The sequence below is a fragment of the Seriola dumerili genome, unplaced genomic scaffold (genome assembly GCF_002260705.1).
Source record: "Seriola dumerili isolate Sdu_G_001 unplaced genomic scaffold, Sdu_1.0 BDQW01000409.1, whole genome shotgun sequence".
NCBI classification, from domain to species: Eukaryota; Metazoa; Chordata; class Actinopteri; order Carangiformes; family Carangidae; genus Seriola; species Seriola dumerili.
In genome coordinates this window covers 857,082-872,886 of record NW_019174664.1, presented here as the reverse complement: position 1 = coordinate 872,886, position 15,805 = coordinate 857,082, and the positions used below count along the sequence as shown (strand labels likewise).

The following is a 15,805-nucleotide window of genomic DNA, read 5'->3' as shown; positions in this document are numbered from 1 at the left end:
GACATAAAAAATGTCATGCAGCATTGCAGGGCTCCTTTACATCTCTCATTTCTGAGCCACCTTCAAATAACGGCAGCACTGCTGACTGAGTCGAAATCCAAAAGCAATTTTCCCTCATGGAAATGGTTCTCTATTGATCCTCATCCTGAATTAATTGGATTCATGTCATGTCTGTGTAGAAATCAAATCATGGCAGAGAATGTGTGTGCACAAGCCAGTGTGTATTGTGTCGGTATGTGTGTGAATAGAGTGTGTACATGCGTGTGTGTTTGTACAAATTCATGTGTCCATACATATGTGTATATGGCCTCTTCCACCGTGGAAATCAATGAGCCATAAGATGGCTGTAGGTCTGTAATACACTGTTCTTGTCACCTTTGATCAAGGTCAAGAGATGCAATGTGCAGTGCTAACAAAATACTGGTGCACAATTTATTTTGTCAGTGTCATTATGGTGTGGTCCACTACTGTTTACGCAACTCTGGAGGCCCAGTTGGTTTTTTTTTTGGTTTTTTATCAGACCTGCTCGCAGCGTAAACACTTTAATACAGAGGTAGAATGAGCCTGAATCCCAAGGCAAGCTTGGGTTTAATCTTTCAGGTCTGAAATTGAACCCTTGATCTACAATATAAGGTAAATCATTCCTTGTCAATATAATTTAGTTCTGTACCTTCAGAGATGTCCCTCGAGCCGGTGCTTTCCTTGACGTTTTTTTTGCTGTGGTCTCCTGCATCAGCCGGCCTCTCCACAGCTGACGGCGCCACAGGAAGCCCCCGGAGCTCCTCTCCCTCACAAGGAGCTGAGGTACTGGGCTCGTCTGCTGCTGAGGCCCTGGAAGGTACCCAAACATTAGCACAGTTAAACTAACACTGAGTGCTGTGTGCCTCATTACGAGTTAATTTCAGCAAAAGGAAAGGGAGGCAGAGTGGCTAGAGGTGGGGGCCGAAATACTTCTTCGTTATCCAAACATGCAAACGCACACTCCCTAAGGTCTGACGGAACACATATTGCTGCTGTCAAATTATCGTGATGTTTTTGAGGCAACTTTTTTGGAACACTAGTTTTCCATACTGGCAGATGTGCATTTTTTCCTCCTCCAAGGACTTTTCTCTCCCTGTTTGTCTGTTTATTGGATAGTTAGCAGATATATGTCAAAACCCAATTAAAATATTTCAGTGAAATGTGTTGGAAAGTGAGGATATGGGCCAAAGAACAAGTGATTAGTTTTTGGTGCCAATTTGATCCATGTACAAAGTATAATTCACCTAAGATAGATCATCTTGTATACTGGATGATGCGCTCTTTTGGGTGCTTTTCCTTGCCCCATTTTTTCAGTGACATAATTGCGAATGCATAAAGATACTAGATACTGCACTTACTTAAATGGAAATGATCTGGCACATAAAGTCCATGACTGTCTACCATAATGTGTATTTTGATGCAATCATGCATTGAGAAAGAGATTAAACATTTCAACATTTCATTTTTTCCATTCACCAAATAATAAATCCAAAGGATTGTTCAACCTTGGTGCAGGTATGGGCTCTATGAGTGCTTTGTTTAATTTTTGTGTGTAGGTTTTGCAGGCTCTTTGGTAATGAAACTTCCCCACCCACACAGGCCTTTTAGTGAAACTGCAAATAGCAAATTATTCAGAATTACAAAGTGGATTCTTTTAGGTTATTATTTGTGACAACAATTTCTGCTACTTTATCCATTAAGTTGTTTTAATATCTCAGCTGTATGTGACATTAGTTGTGCTGATATACTTATTCAGAACAACTTTTGCAAGGCCATTTGTAAATATATATATATATATATATATATATATATAAAATCACACATCCTGCTTGTTGCTTGAGTTACCTAACTTACCCCTGAGCACTGTCAAATCATTATCTGTCATGCCTGCGGCTTACTATAATCACCACTGCCTTTTTGAACGAGAACATGGCCTGAACCAGCTACTAAAGCAGCCTCTGACATCACAGGGGAAAATATTGTTGACATAGCTATCGCATGGCCTGTGCTGATGCTGCCAGAGAGGGATTGTCCTCCCCCACATAACTGATAATATGACATATCCACCGTGTAGGAGAGTCCCACTTACACTAATTAAATCTGTCCCTCTGCTAAACACCACAGCAACAAACCAGTAGCAGCAGCCAGTCAGAATGATGGGCAACTCGCAGACAAACATGACACACCAGGAGGATAATGTGCATAAAATGCCATCATTTTGAACTGCTGGAGAGGCAGCCTTTCAGACACTTACTTTACATTAAAGTAGGAATAGAAGACGACTATCTGTATTCAACTATCTTGCAAAACATTATCTTTGCTTGTATGGTACAGCACCAAGTGAGCTGTGTATTATGAGTCAGAAAGAAAGGAAAGCATGCCTGGAGCAGACAAGGATAAAAAAAAAAAATAACAGTGGGCAGTTTGTAGCATTTGTGGGGCCACACACAGAATACTGATAGGTAAGACTCAGCACATAATTTACACTGTGTCAGAAATATATATGCATTTCTAAATTCACTTTATTATTCTTTGTTCATATTAGATATTTCTGAAAATCTCAATCAGGAAAGTAGCTCATTATTATTACAATCTCATCTAAAATTAAAGAATTAAAAAAAGTTATATGTACACATAACAATGTATGTTAATATCATTCTAAGATTAAGATGATAGCATTCAAATTCATGCAGCTATTTATAAATCTACTCCTAATTCTGGTTGTGTTTGTGCTATGCTCTCCCTGTTGTGCAATAAATGCTCACTACAAATCTAGAAGTAGATATAATACTCTGCCAACATGTCATATTACAGCTACTGATAGTAGCGATTTGGTTTTGCAGTGGTGTCAAGCTGCAAAAGACTGCCAAGTATTACTCTGCGGCATTCTCTGTGATGCTGGATGATTCATCTCAATCTAAGGAACAAAAATGATCTGCACCCACGTGAAAACAAAATAAAGAGCTATTTGTCAACACATTTCTTACAATAAACTGATCTTTTGTCATTAAAATTGCTTGTGTGCAAAAAGAGTGGAACCAGAACAATAGCTACACAGCTTGTCCGCCTCACTGTATGCATTCATGTCAGGTGTGAGTGATTTGAGTGGTGTAGCTATCGATCCAAGCATATCTTTGCACATCCCTTCCCAACTTATCTATGCCTATAAGCCCTGGTGAGTCATATAGCTCAAGGAGAGAAGCAGGAATCATTTTTCAATGCAAATGACACAGCCTGGGGCAGAGCACAGCCTAAAGTAGAAGCTGCCTGAATGCAAATCTCACACCGTTTCCATCCCCTTCAGCTACTGTGCCAGGGCAGTACTGCATGCCACCTGTTTGTCGCTTGTCGTCTCTCCCGGGCATAGCTGTTCTTTATAACTGCGCAAGCATTGTGCTGAGCATATTAATGGTTCTTAGTTTGTCCTCAGGTCATCAGACTCCCCCACGGACAACTGCCCACTCCTCACATTAAACCACAACGCACCCAGTGATACTGTATAAAGTTGTTCTGTACATGACAGACTCTAATTTGATAGTACTCAAAGTATTTGGTCCATGGCTTCTCATCATATTTTTATACATGTTTGTTTTTAATGCTTTTACAGCATCACCGTTTTTTCTTTTGCTTTCACAGCACATCCAACTGAGACAAGCACAACAAGGTGAGAGGTCAAAAAAAAAAGAAAAAAAAAATCAGCTGTGAAAAATAAATGTGTTCTGTAAACTAGATTAGATGAGTTTCTTTGCAAGGTCAAATCTATAAAGTTCTGCAAGGCAGTAAAGGGTAAAAAGGTGAAGGCAAACAAAGAAACTGTTGAACAATTGAAGTAAAGTTATACTCTCAAAGGTTAGAGATCTGTGTAAATAAAACAGATACATGCCACGTTGTCATGGTATCTCTTGTGTTAATCTCTTCACTGCTGAGGTTCCACGCAACGTGTTTAATGAAAACTATCTGTCAAGGGGTGAAAAGTGAAGTCAGGAGTAAATGTTGGCATCAAACACTGAAGCGTGTACAAAACTCACAGGAGAGGAATGCTGCCTTAAGCCTAATAGCTGTAACAAGCTGATGTGCTGTCACTGCAGTGTTAAGAAAAACCCATATTTCTGCAATAACAATCGCAAAGTAATTTAGGCAATATTATTCTAAAACTGCTGACAGATGTGGTGGATGTGCTGACAGTCCTAACACCTTGATGATGGAAAGTGCTATTGATAGCTCTTCTTTAAAAAGGCAAACTATTGACTAAACCAAAGTGGAAATGTGTACTCAGCAGAAATCTCCTTGCATGAGAAATTGCCAAGACCTCACTGTGACTCCATCACACACACACACACACACACACAAACACACACAAGCACACACATATGCAGTCATTCATGCACACACTATGCACACAACAGAAACATATACGCACACATACACACACGCTCACACCTGTGCACAAATGCAGGCCCCTCTTTTCAACACAGGAAAGCCCACAGGAACTCAACCCCTGAAGTCAACTATCAGTAGAGGTTTCTGAGCACACTTCCTAGACACACAGGTGGGGGGCTTCACCAAAATCAGGGCCCTTGCATGGCTTCGTCATGCAGCCAGAGAGGCTGAGGGATGATTCTGATAAGAACCCACGAGAGATTGCAAATATTTTTTCTGGTTTGCTATAGCTTAGATTATTACAAAAAATCACATCAAGTTAAAAAAACAAAAAAAACAACAAAAGTATGTTAAGGTTAGTATACTATATTATAATTTTGTATTACAGTCTCTGAATTACTTTAATATGTTTACCATTATCTGGTGGTTTAAGCCACTCAAAACAGATGGTAATGTGTATACCCTGTATGAAAGTGGTATAAGCAAGAAACTACTCTAATAGCATGTCAGTGTTTATTTCATTTTGTTGTAAACTGACTGAAAAGATCCCGATTGTTTGAGCCAATAAATTGGATGGCCACCCTCCTTATAGAGAGGAGCAGGCAAAAAGACAGTTGCCTTGGAGGAATCAATAAACTATCACCTTATCCTTAACTGTGCTGAGACCTTGGAGCAAACTGTCTTCTTGACTGCATAAAAGATGCAGACTGACTACTCAGCCAGAAATGTGTATTGAGACTACAGTTCATTTCACATTACCAATACTAAAGCCTTTGCATATCAAATGGATTTTAATGTTTCCATATGTGGATAAAGGTACTCTCATTCTTTAAATCCACAAATATGTTTTTTATGTTTCATCCAAAGCACAAAAAATAAAATTACCCCCTATGGCATAGAACCATGCAGTTTGTTTCAGTTTTATGTGGAAAGGTTTTGAGAAATCCACCAAGTGTCAGTTATTCTGGCTGATTAAACCTCAGGTTGAAGTTTCAGAGAGAACTATGTGAGGTCACCAGACTCCATGTACTAATAAGAATTATAAAAGTGTAATTTGTCCCACCTTAACCCATGTAGCAAAGCTAACAGGAGAGTGAGGGAGCTGTCACTGACACAGTCATACATGCCCACACAGTCTCGCAGGTCTTATCAGCCAAACTAATTGAAATGAACCTGAGTGCGGGTCCTTTAACTTGAGCCTCCACCCAAATACAATGAAGATTAATTGATTTTTATTTGTGCCACTCAAATCACTAAAAATGACCAAAAACTCAACAGAAACACATATTTCAAGAAACACTGTAAATTCAGGAGTGGTCAGTTCCTGTCATGTAAGTCATAAACAGATAAAATGCCTTTCTTCACAGTGGGAAAACACACTTTTAGGAATTTAGGAATTAGGACTGAACGATATGCAGACATGATCATATCGCGATTATTTTGGCAGATAATGTGACTGTGATATCAGTCACGATTTCAGTTGGATTGCTCATTTTCACTGATATAAAAAATAAAAATGATGATGATGTGATTTTTGCTGAGGTCTGTACCAAACAAGTATGTTCCTTTACATCTGGAGAATATGATTTGTAGGCCGGGGCATCTCTGCAGTACCACAATGCTTCATTTATGGTATGTCGTGACACATTTTACCTTTATCAACAAAAAACAAAATTGCAGCTCCAGCAATTTGGATATTGCACTTGGCCATAATACAATATTTCGATTAATTAGTCAGCCCTATTAGGAATAATAGTGGCTTAATCCGAATGAATCCGATTTCACGTCATTGACAGGTGTGCAATTTACATTTTGTTAATTGTTTTGGGTCCTCTGATACGACTAGTGACACTGCTACATTTGTTATGTTTTTATTGAGAGCAAATTTGTAGGTCTGCAGTGTGAAGTTCTTTTTACTCTTGCATGACATTTTTGTGAATGAAGCTTTCCCACAAATGAAGCAGAACAGGCAGCCTTATATTGCAATGTTAGGGAGCGATGATTATGCTAATGATGATCAAATCTCACAAATGCACACCTCCTCATTAACAGGTTCATCAGTCTGAAACAAGCAATTTATGACTTGTGCAGTTAAGGGAGATTGGTAATTCCAATTTTGGAACACTTGTATAAACAAGCCTCACCGACAAAAGGTAAGAGAATTTTAGGACATGAATACAAAAATGTTCTTGCATGAGACCCAATGTCCCAGCTGATAATCCTCACACACCTCACTGTCAACAGTTTACATTTGGACCATTTCACCTGTAGATAATGGTTCCAAATGCATTTTTTCAAGGCAAACATTTTTACACGTCACATCAGGAAACGCATAGATGCAATTAATATCATTGATTACCACTGCACTTGAGTTAAGTGTCGCAGTTGAAATTTCCAGGTTTGGAGATCCTGGCTCACTGGAATGGTTTATTGGGTCACTTAATTTAATTAAAGGGGCTATTTGTAAGTTTTCTCTGCCACCAAATGTGCTTTGTTAGTGGTACAAGAGGTTATAATACAACCTCCGAGCTTCACTACATATTCAGGGCAGACTGAAGGCTATAGTGAGTCGCTATTGGAAAGTGACTAGACAATCAGATAGCACTGGGGCTAACTGGTTAGCTTGCTAACTTCAGTAGAAGAAAAGAAGTGATAGAAACAAGAGTCAACTTTGCCGTTGCTTTCCACTGCTGGAGACAGTGGAAATGGAAGTGGAAGTAATTTCCATTTCCCTCCACTGTATTGGGGTGGCAACAGAAATCTTAGAGATGGACACTTGGAACTTAAGCAGAGAAAAGTAATTGTATTTGCATGGCTACATACCACTGGGGTTACATGGAAAAATATATCCGTTTGTGATTTGAGTGAACTGACTTCATTCATCTGAACACTGCATAATGGAGTATAAACAAGGCTCATCTCATCATACTGTATGCATCATCATGAATTAGGCAACCCTGTGATTTCCCTCTAGAAATGTAACAGCAACATCACTTTATACTTGACATTACCACCTCTAACTGTGGGCGGGACATGCCATCTGTCATATAAATGTTGTACAAATAGATGCAGCGTAACATCACAGCATCGTATACCCACTGTGGTGTGTTTGGATGGAGTGTAAGCATGACATTATCTCAGACATAATGACATGACACTGATGTAGTGTGGTGTGGTGTTGAGTTTACTTTCTCCACCGCCCTTTAGTAATTTTCCCCACACTGTGATAGGAATCAGAGGCAACTTACCAGCTGGGTGACTCAGTAACTGGAACATCTGTCAAAATGAGGAAAACAGCAACCATGAGAAACTATTCCAAAGAAAAAGGAAACACTTTTATAAAAAAAAAAAAAAAAAAGAAAAATAACAACTTTGCCTGATTTTTTTAAAAACACAATTTGAAAAGCTGTGAGCTTGTGTTGTGACATTTACTCTCTTTTACTTCTTGTATGCCGTAGAACTTTTCAAAATATAAAAAGTTAACTACCAAAAAATTAATCACACTTGCTTACAAAAGGAAAGATACCTGCTTGTTAAGATGATGAATACAACTGCTGAGCAAGTGTTAGTGAGTCTGAGACAATTAAGTAGACAGTGTAGGTAGGTAGTCACAAATAAAAACCGATATTGTATGGTGGTACTGTGTTGTCAAAGCATAGGTAGGTGCTGTTAAACAAATGTCATGATCGATTTCCTTTGGATTCCACCATGTAAACTCATGTCATCTGGTGAGGGAGGGAATCAGCTGCTCTCAGCCCTCAATTACATAATAGACCTCCACTACACTCTATTATCAACGCCCAGAATTCCCCTATGCATCTCCACAGCCCACTTAACGGATTACCACACACAGACTTGGTAAAAAAAAGCTTTTTAATTAAGCACTAATCACTACACTTTGTCCAAAAGGACTTGTCCAAGACCTAAATCTCCCTCTTTATCTGGGATTGTAATTACCAGGACCTGTTTGGCAACATTAGGCAGGTAGTAAATATACCATACTTACATCTGCATAACTCTGGTTATGAAAAACTGATCAGATTACAATAAGTAAATTAGAAATATCAAATTCACATTTTACAACCAGCTTGCCATAGACAGGTTTTTGTACAGTGATGAAGAAGGTAGTGATTCAGTGTTCAGAAAGATGACAGTGTACAAGTTCAGAGGATGGAGCGTGTTCATTTTGGTTACAGCGTAGCAACTCTAACCACAAGCCTATATCAAAGTAATTTCATTCAATTTCCCAGTATCTGATATTCCCCAGTTTGCCAGATGGGAAGAGGACAATTCTCCACCTTTGTGGACAATACAGCTGTATTCTATTCAACTGGTACTTCAGGGTTTTTTTTTCAATTATATATTACTTTATACATCTACTTCACTACATTTTAGACATATTTATTGATTCTGCCTACATTTAAGCTTATTGTAGCTAGTAGAGGTGGAGCCACTAACTTTAAGCCCCTGCATGCCCACATTCCCCCCACACAGGTGTTTTCACTTATTGTGTTAATTCCCCCATCTAATGTTACAATATACTTCTATTTTACTACATTTCAGAGGTATTTATTTATTTCAGTTACATTTATTTGTCACTATATAAACATTTGAATCCAAAAAATTTTATCAGCTTACTAAATATGACTCTTTGCCAATAGGATTCATTGCACAACAAAAAAAAAAAAAGTTTAGAGAACAGATAGTTTCATCTCTACAAGCGACAACATTCAAATATTGCTTACGGGTAATGCATAAATATTTATAGTCCAATATTAACAAAATACAATTTGTTTAATAAGACAACACTCTAAATAAGGCTATACATAATGACGTGTTTGAGCATCTGTCCAGTTAGCCGGTTCCAGACTTACAGCTTAGCTTGGTGCCAACTAAAGCTGGCTGTGAAAGATATCAGAGGTTTACCTCTAAACTGATGGCTGGTTGTTTCCACAAACTGTTAGTCTCTGCAGCTGTTAAATACAGAGCAGACGAGTGGGTGTGCTAGTTTTGAAGATGCTAAAAGGCAGCTTTCGCAGAGCTACCGTTAAGACGAATAACGGAAGGTAGCGAGTAATGTTGAGAGACTTTACGGAAGTCGTCGAGGTGTGGAGGGGGAGTAAACCTATTTCAGTTTTTTTTTTTGTTTGTTTTTGTTTTTGTTTTTTTGAAGAGCCCTTTCCACTTTCAATATGTTGAAATTTTAAAATGTTAAAATACTAAAACTGTAGACCTATTAGTGCAGCTAATTTTACATTAATAACTGCACAAATATTTAAAGATATGTACCACCATTTAAACATTAACATTATTTTCAGTTAGGGATGAGTAATTGACGCTAATTATATACTAAAGGTTTTAAATTCCACCCTATGGTATTGGTATACTGATGTACTGAGACACCAAAGTGATTTTTTTTAAAAAGTAGTATTCCTGAAAATGTGTTACCTGCAGTAGAAATTGATTCTACATCCTTGGTGGGAATGCCCTCCTGTCCAGCAGCTGGTGAGGTTTTGGGAAGCTGTGTACTGTCTCTCTGTGCTGTCTCACTGTCCTCCTTTTTTGACGCCTGGACAGAGCTGACACAGGCCGAGCTGATCCCTTTACTGTCCTGAAGTTTCTCCTCGTCCGTGCTGTCCTCAAACACGAACTCTTCCCCTTGCTCCTCGTCTTCCTCCTCTTCATCTTCCTTTGGTGGTTGCTGAGATATTGCAGTCGACATAATTCCTGAAAAAGTGACACAATTTTGTTCACCCATTTGAGTTAAAAGTGACCCCTGTGGTGAAAAAAATATGTATACCACATAATCAAAACAAGATTTTTGTATTGAAAAAGATAAGGCACCTTAAAGATTTGAGTGACAGAATGCTACAATATTAGAAATACTAAACAGTGAAAATAATGAAGTTTTGCATCCCTTTTCTCCTGCGTTTAATGTGAACCTAGGAGATACTGCTTGAATTCTACTGTGACATTAAGACTGTTTAACCTCCACTACTCATCTGGATGAAGGCAGAAATGTAAATGGACTGCAGGAGAGGAGTGTTGTCTGGTCTTTATAAACATAGAAAAGCTGCTTAGCAAAACAGTAACATGTAAAATAAGATAAATATCAGTGTTGTACTAAACAACACTGACCTGAAATGAACTCCTCACCCCACACTGTGTTCACAGCAAAACATTAGACTGAAACTCTCACACCTCTTGTTTTATTGAGAGTGGATAAAAATACCCTAAGTTGAACAACTTTTTTCAGTTTGACATAAATGAATTAAACAACTCCACGTTTCAGGTGCACAGAGAGAGACGCTCCCAGCACCATAAACATGACATATGGCTGTTGGAAAGACTGTTAGTTAAATCAAAGAGTCTGAGGAGGCTTAGTGGCAGATTAATTAAGATATCCACACACCCACTGATGAAAACATGTGCCCTCAATTATGTGAGAGGCTAATTTCATCTTGTCTTATCAACGAAAACAGGTATAACAGCAGCCTAGATGTTTTAGGAATTCATTTGAAAAACAATCAAAATATATCAATACAGTCATACATTAATTGCAAACACATGACAACAAACGAGCATGTAAATTGCCAGCTGTAACCATGGAAGTTAGATTTGTTGTTAGTATATTTTCAAAATAAAATGGAAATTTTCCATGACACACACACATACCATGAAGGTATTAAATTGCTGTAATTGTTTCATTATTTTTACAAAGTGGGGATTTTCTATGACACACAGGCTGACTGTTTCTGTACATGTTAGTATTAGCACTCCTGCAGCCGGCATCTGCTTTGCATTTTGATTGGCACTGAACTCCTTCCAGTGCTGGAACACTGTTGGGCCTGATAGGACAGTTTGTCAGGCTCCTTCTGGAAAATAATAGCATGGAGCAGAGGCGGCTGAGCAGGCTGCCTGTGCGGGAAAACATCCCTGGAACATGCTGCTTGTGGATTGTTAAAATTCATTGTCAGCACTTATTGTTTAACCTGGATACAAGGGCTGTCATGATGTCAGTTACGGCTCTCATTATCTTTTACTACTGCTTGCTGACAGCTCAGTCTGGACATGATGTTTGTTTGCATTGATGTTCAGGAGCAGTGATGGCTTTGAATCCTGAATTACCACCGTTTGTGTTTGTGTGTCTTTAAATTACATAGGAGTTTTATAAACAAAACAGCGCTAGCTTCTTAAGAAATTTTCTTTTCTGTTTTGTTTACAAGTACAATATGCTGCCTTTGGACCCAGTTACCTCCCCTTTGCCACAAACACAGTTTCTCCAGTCATCCCACTCATTGGTCAAATCAACAATGACTCTTTTGTGGAGGGAAAACTTCTGCTCAGCCTCAGAAAGCATTGTTTCTACATTTCGTCACTGCAGCACTGATTAGCTCACAGGTCATCTGGACCATGGCTTTGCTCTCTATGGTATGGCTCATACAAACTCAGTGTGGAGTATAGCAGCATCCTCTTTTGAATGAATTTTTAAAAACATAAGGTATAAGGTTTAATTGAAATTAATGCCACTATCCTTCCACAGATGGAAGCCATGCTTATGATGATGGTATTGATATTTTCACATTGTTACAAATCAAGACAGCTGGTGCCTTGTCTAAAAGTTCAGTTTGCTAATACTAATCCAAAATCTGGAACCCAAAAGTTTTTCACTTCCTCAGAATCCGAAATGACAGGTATTCTGAACAAATGTCTTTGAGGGAAGGCGTTTGGACAAGCCATCAAACAGACTCCATCTTGGAAAAATAAAGAGCCCCGGGAGTGGTGCTGTGTGAAAGCTATTCTTGAGGGGAAAATAAGATACATCACAGAATAAAGATGAAACCAACTCCTACACACCCTGTCCCTGACCTACATAGAGCTCTCAAAACTCCACTGCTGTGTACCAAATGTGGTAATGAGTCTGTCGAATGTGTACAGAGGAAAGTGAGGTATGTGTGCCCTTTCCTTCGATCCGAGGCAAACCAGGTCGCACATTTGCAGTGTACATCCTAACTGGAAACATCAAACGTTATATTATATCTTGTTTTAAATGTAGTAGTTCTTGGATTTGCATATTTAGTGGTGTTTTTACATATTTATATTTGCTCCGTCATTTTCTATCAATTCAAATTGTGCAGTCTTTGATTACTCAGTCGGATGTTGTGGGTACTTGGCATCCGATTTATGTTGCCTGATTCCATCTCAGCTCCCTATTGTACTTTTATTTATTTCACAAATGCAGTAAGGATGTGTAATCTGCTTTAAAGAACAAAATTAAATTACAGGGTTTAAAAACAGAATGATCAAAAAAAAGAAAAAAAGAAAAAGGGTTTCCTAAACCAGTAACTGTATCCAAAGCTTTCAGTCAGGATTTTGCAAATCTGCTGGGCTGCATATTTAGTTCTAGCCAATGATTTACAGAGAGCTATGTTTGACCAACTACAGACAAACCTCACAGCCATTGGTCAGTGGCAGTCGGGTATATCAATAGACAACGGTAGAGAACAGCAGCTGGGGATGACTGAATAAACAGCACTGAAAAATCTTAACAGAAAGCCACTGAGAGAACCCCCACTTTAGGGTTTTCCTTAACAGAAAATGGCACATAAACACTCCACAGACAATGAGAGAGCAGTGGACCATTGACAACAACAAACAGTGCCAGGCAGAGATGATTCTGCTCCTGGCGCTTGTTCCTTCTTCAGCTTCCCCGAGGACTTCCTATCGAGAGATGCAAATGTGACTCGGCCAATTTAGGAACTGCAAACAGCTCCTTGAGAACAGACGGAATATGTCTTTCTTTGGCTGTCAAAAGGCATAACAATTTGAGTGGGAGGCCGTTCACAGACATTTGTGGATTTCATGGATTCGCTTTTTAAACACAGCGTAGCCCTACCAAAGATTTCTCAACACAGAAGAAGCTAAGCCTATTGCATTATATATTATGAATGTTATGAATATATTAAATTTAACTTTAAATCAATTCCTGAAGACTGTGTGCCAAAGGCCACGTGGGATATCACATCACACTACCAAAAAAAAACATGACAAGAGGGTTATCTATGCATATTTGAGAGAGTATGTTTCTACTTTCCTCCTGGTTTACCGTCATGTTGCCACTGTTAAGACATTCAGGGATATATTATTTATTCAGGAGGCAGTCTGGCCTTCATACGCCCTCTGCTGTAGAGGGCAAATCCACTAATGTCTGTCCACAACAGCAGTGATGTGCTGGTGGAGTCACCCTAGTCAAGGACACAGTGGGAGTAACCTCCACCTCCCATCTGCCATTTGTGCTCACAGCATAATAGTGTACTGGAATGGGTGTGTGTGCTGTACTGTACAAACAATGAGCAGACATAAGAATGTCCTGAATGTGTTGACCAGACAATGTTTTTTTTTAATCCAGAAAAATACTTTTGAAAGCAATAAAATAAATACATGTCCAGGTCAGAGGGGTAAAAGTAATTTCTTTGAATAATTCTGACACACAGTTTTTCAGCACATGGCATGTTAAAGATGTGAAATCCTGTAACACAGTGACCATAATGTTGTATCTGCAGAGGCTTTGCTCGGGTCGTTGATCACTGCTCAACAAATCAACAAATACCTTTTATAAGAGTCAGTGTTTCCAGATTTTCTGGATTTCAAAACCCAATCACACTCCGTCTTTTCCTTTCTCCCACTTACTTTTATCTTCATCCACATCATTGTGCGAAACCATTGTTATTTTTCACAGTATTATAATATATTATGATACCTCTAAACATCTTGCTACATCATTACTACCATTAGCTGTCTTAAGAATCCATCAGTGGGTGGAGGCTGTGAAGAAACTAAGTATAGCCACTAGGAATTAATGAAAGTCATCAGTTACTTAAAGGACTGGCAGGTACTCCTCTACCCTGGTGTCTATTCAGATGTTAGACAAGTGTGGCCGCCAAACTCATCTGGTATATCTCAGGCAGATATCTATATCCTGTCAACATGCTACATATAAAAAGGGATACACCAGCAATTTAGTATCGCACCTCTGTGAAGTTTCAGACGAACTGAAAAAAGAAATGGGAGCAACAGAGGTCGGGAAGCTCCAAAAACAAAGGATCCTACACTTCTCTCACTGCAGTGGTTTTCAAACTGCAAGGCGCGACCTCCCCAGGGACGACGCAGGAGAGTTGAAGCGAGGGCGCGGGAGGGAGAACCGTGGGGCAAAGAGAGGTGAAAGGAGAGACGTGAGGTGAAGACAGGTGAAAGGGACAGGTGCACTTAATGTTCTGGAAACAATGAGTTAGTTATCGTGGTTTGACCCGCTGATGCTCACTCATCAACACAGCAGTTGGAGCTGCAGCAGTGGCTGTGAAACAGCTCATGGATGTAAATAAGGTACTTTAAACCCCATAGTGCCCCTGATTGTTGCAGGTAGCATCAAAGTTCATATCTTTTCTTAGTGTCATAACACAGTCAAATCTAAACACAGAACATTTTTTTTATATTCAGCGTGACCTACACTTCACAAGGGTACAATTATCTCTCAAATAAATGTCCATAAATACACTAAAACTTTGAAAACTCCTGCCTTAATGCCACCCACAGTCAGACACTCCCTGTCTGCCACATGCCCATGCCTTTCAAACTCCACACTTCCAGGTTCCAAGCCCAAGCCGAGATGTCATCATGGTTATTTCCTCAGACTTGACACAGTTTCTCCAGAACCACAGAAGACTCTATACTGTTTTCACATGCTTTCACATGCTGCGTGATCCTCACGACACATTAATGGGGAAAATCAGTCTCATTCTCCTTTCAGATACGGGATTTTAGTGATCCAAAGATGATGCTTTTTTTCCTGCTAATTCTTACTTTACATGAAAGGAAAGCTGAACAGTTTTTCATAAACTTTCACTGAAGCTTGGTAACTGTCAGACTTCACCTGTTATAAGATCAAATATTTAATGTTGTGTTTTGAATTTGTATGATGATGCTATATGATGTGTCTCATTGATTTGTCCCTTGTCCACATAAATACATACTGAGACTAAAGTGTACAAACTGAGGTGACTCTATTCTCCGCTGTAAGTCAAAGCTCCAGGAAGTTTCTTCTGAGTGCTGATTCGGTGTCAGCCACTTCCTCTGCCTAATTCAGCCTGCTCTTGCTCTAGCACACCAGTGTCACTGCAGTAACTGCAGCTGGGTCCACAGAGTACAGAGGGACAATGGTTATTTGAACTACACTCGCACGGATCTAAAATGTGATATGTAAACTGCCTCTAACAATTCATTGTGTCTGTTTGAGTTATTGTGCAGCTTCAGGTAGCAAGGCTAACTTTCACTATCAGTGCAAAAGAGGCATGTCTGCTCCTCTGATGTACCACTCAAATGAGATATCATAACATAACAAATGAAA

At 39.1% G+C, this 15,805-nt stretch overlaps 1 protein-coding gene across 3 annotated transcripts in view; it reads right to left on the bottom strand.

Annotated features, from left to right (window-relative positions):
* LOC111233558 (rho guanine nucleotide exchange factor 10-like protein) overlaps positions 1–15,805 on the bottom strand; it is a 98,249-nt gene that overhangs the window by 80,798 nt on the left and 1,646 nt on the right. For all 3 annotated transcript variants that reach the window (XM_022761398.1, XM_022761401.1, XM_022761400.1), the window contains exons 2-4: positions 9,850–10,128; positions 7,650–7,677; positions 671–831 (exon numbers count right to left, since the gene is read on the bottom strand). In XM_022761398.1, coding sequence (XP_022617119.1) covers positions 671–831; positions 7,650–7,677; positions 9,850–10,123 — 463 coding nt within the window. In that variant the 5' untranslated portion in view covers positions 10,124–10,128. The remainder of the gene's footprint in view (positions 1–670; positions 832–7,649; positions 7,678–9,849; positions 10,129–15,805) is intronic.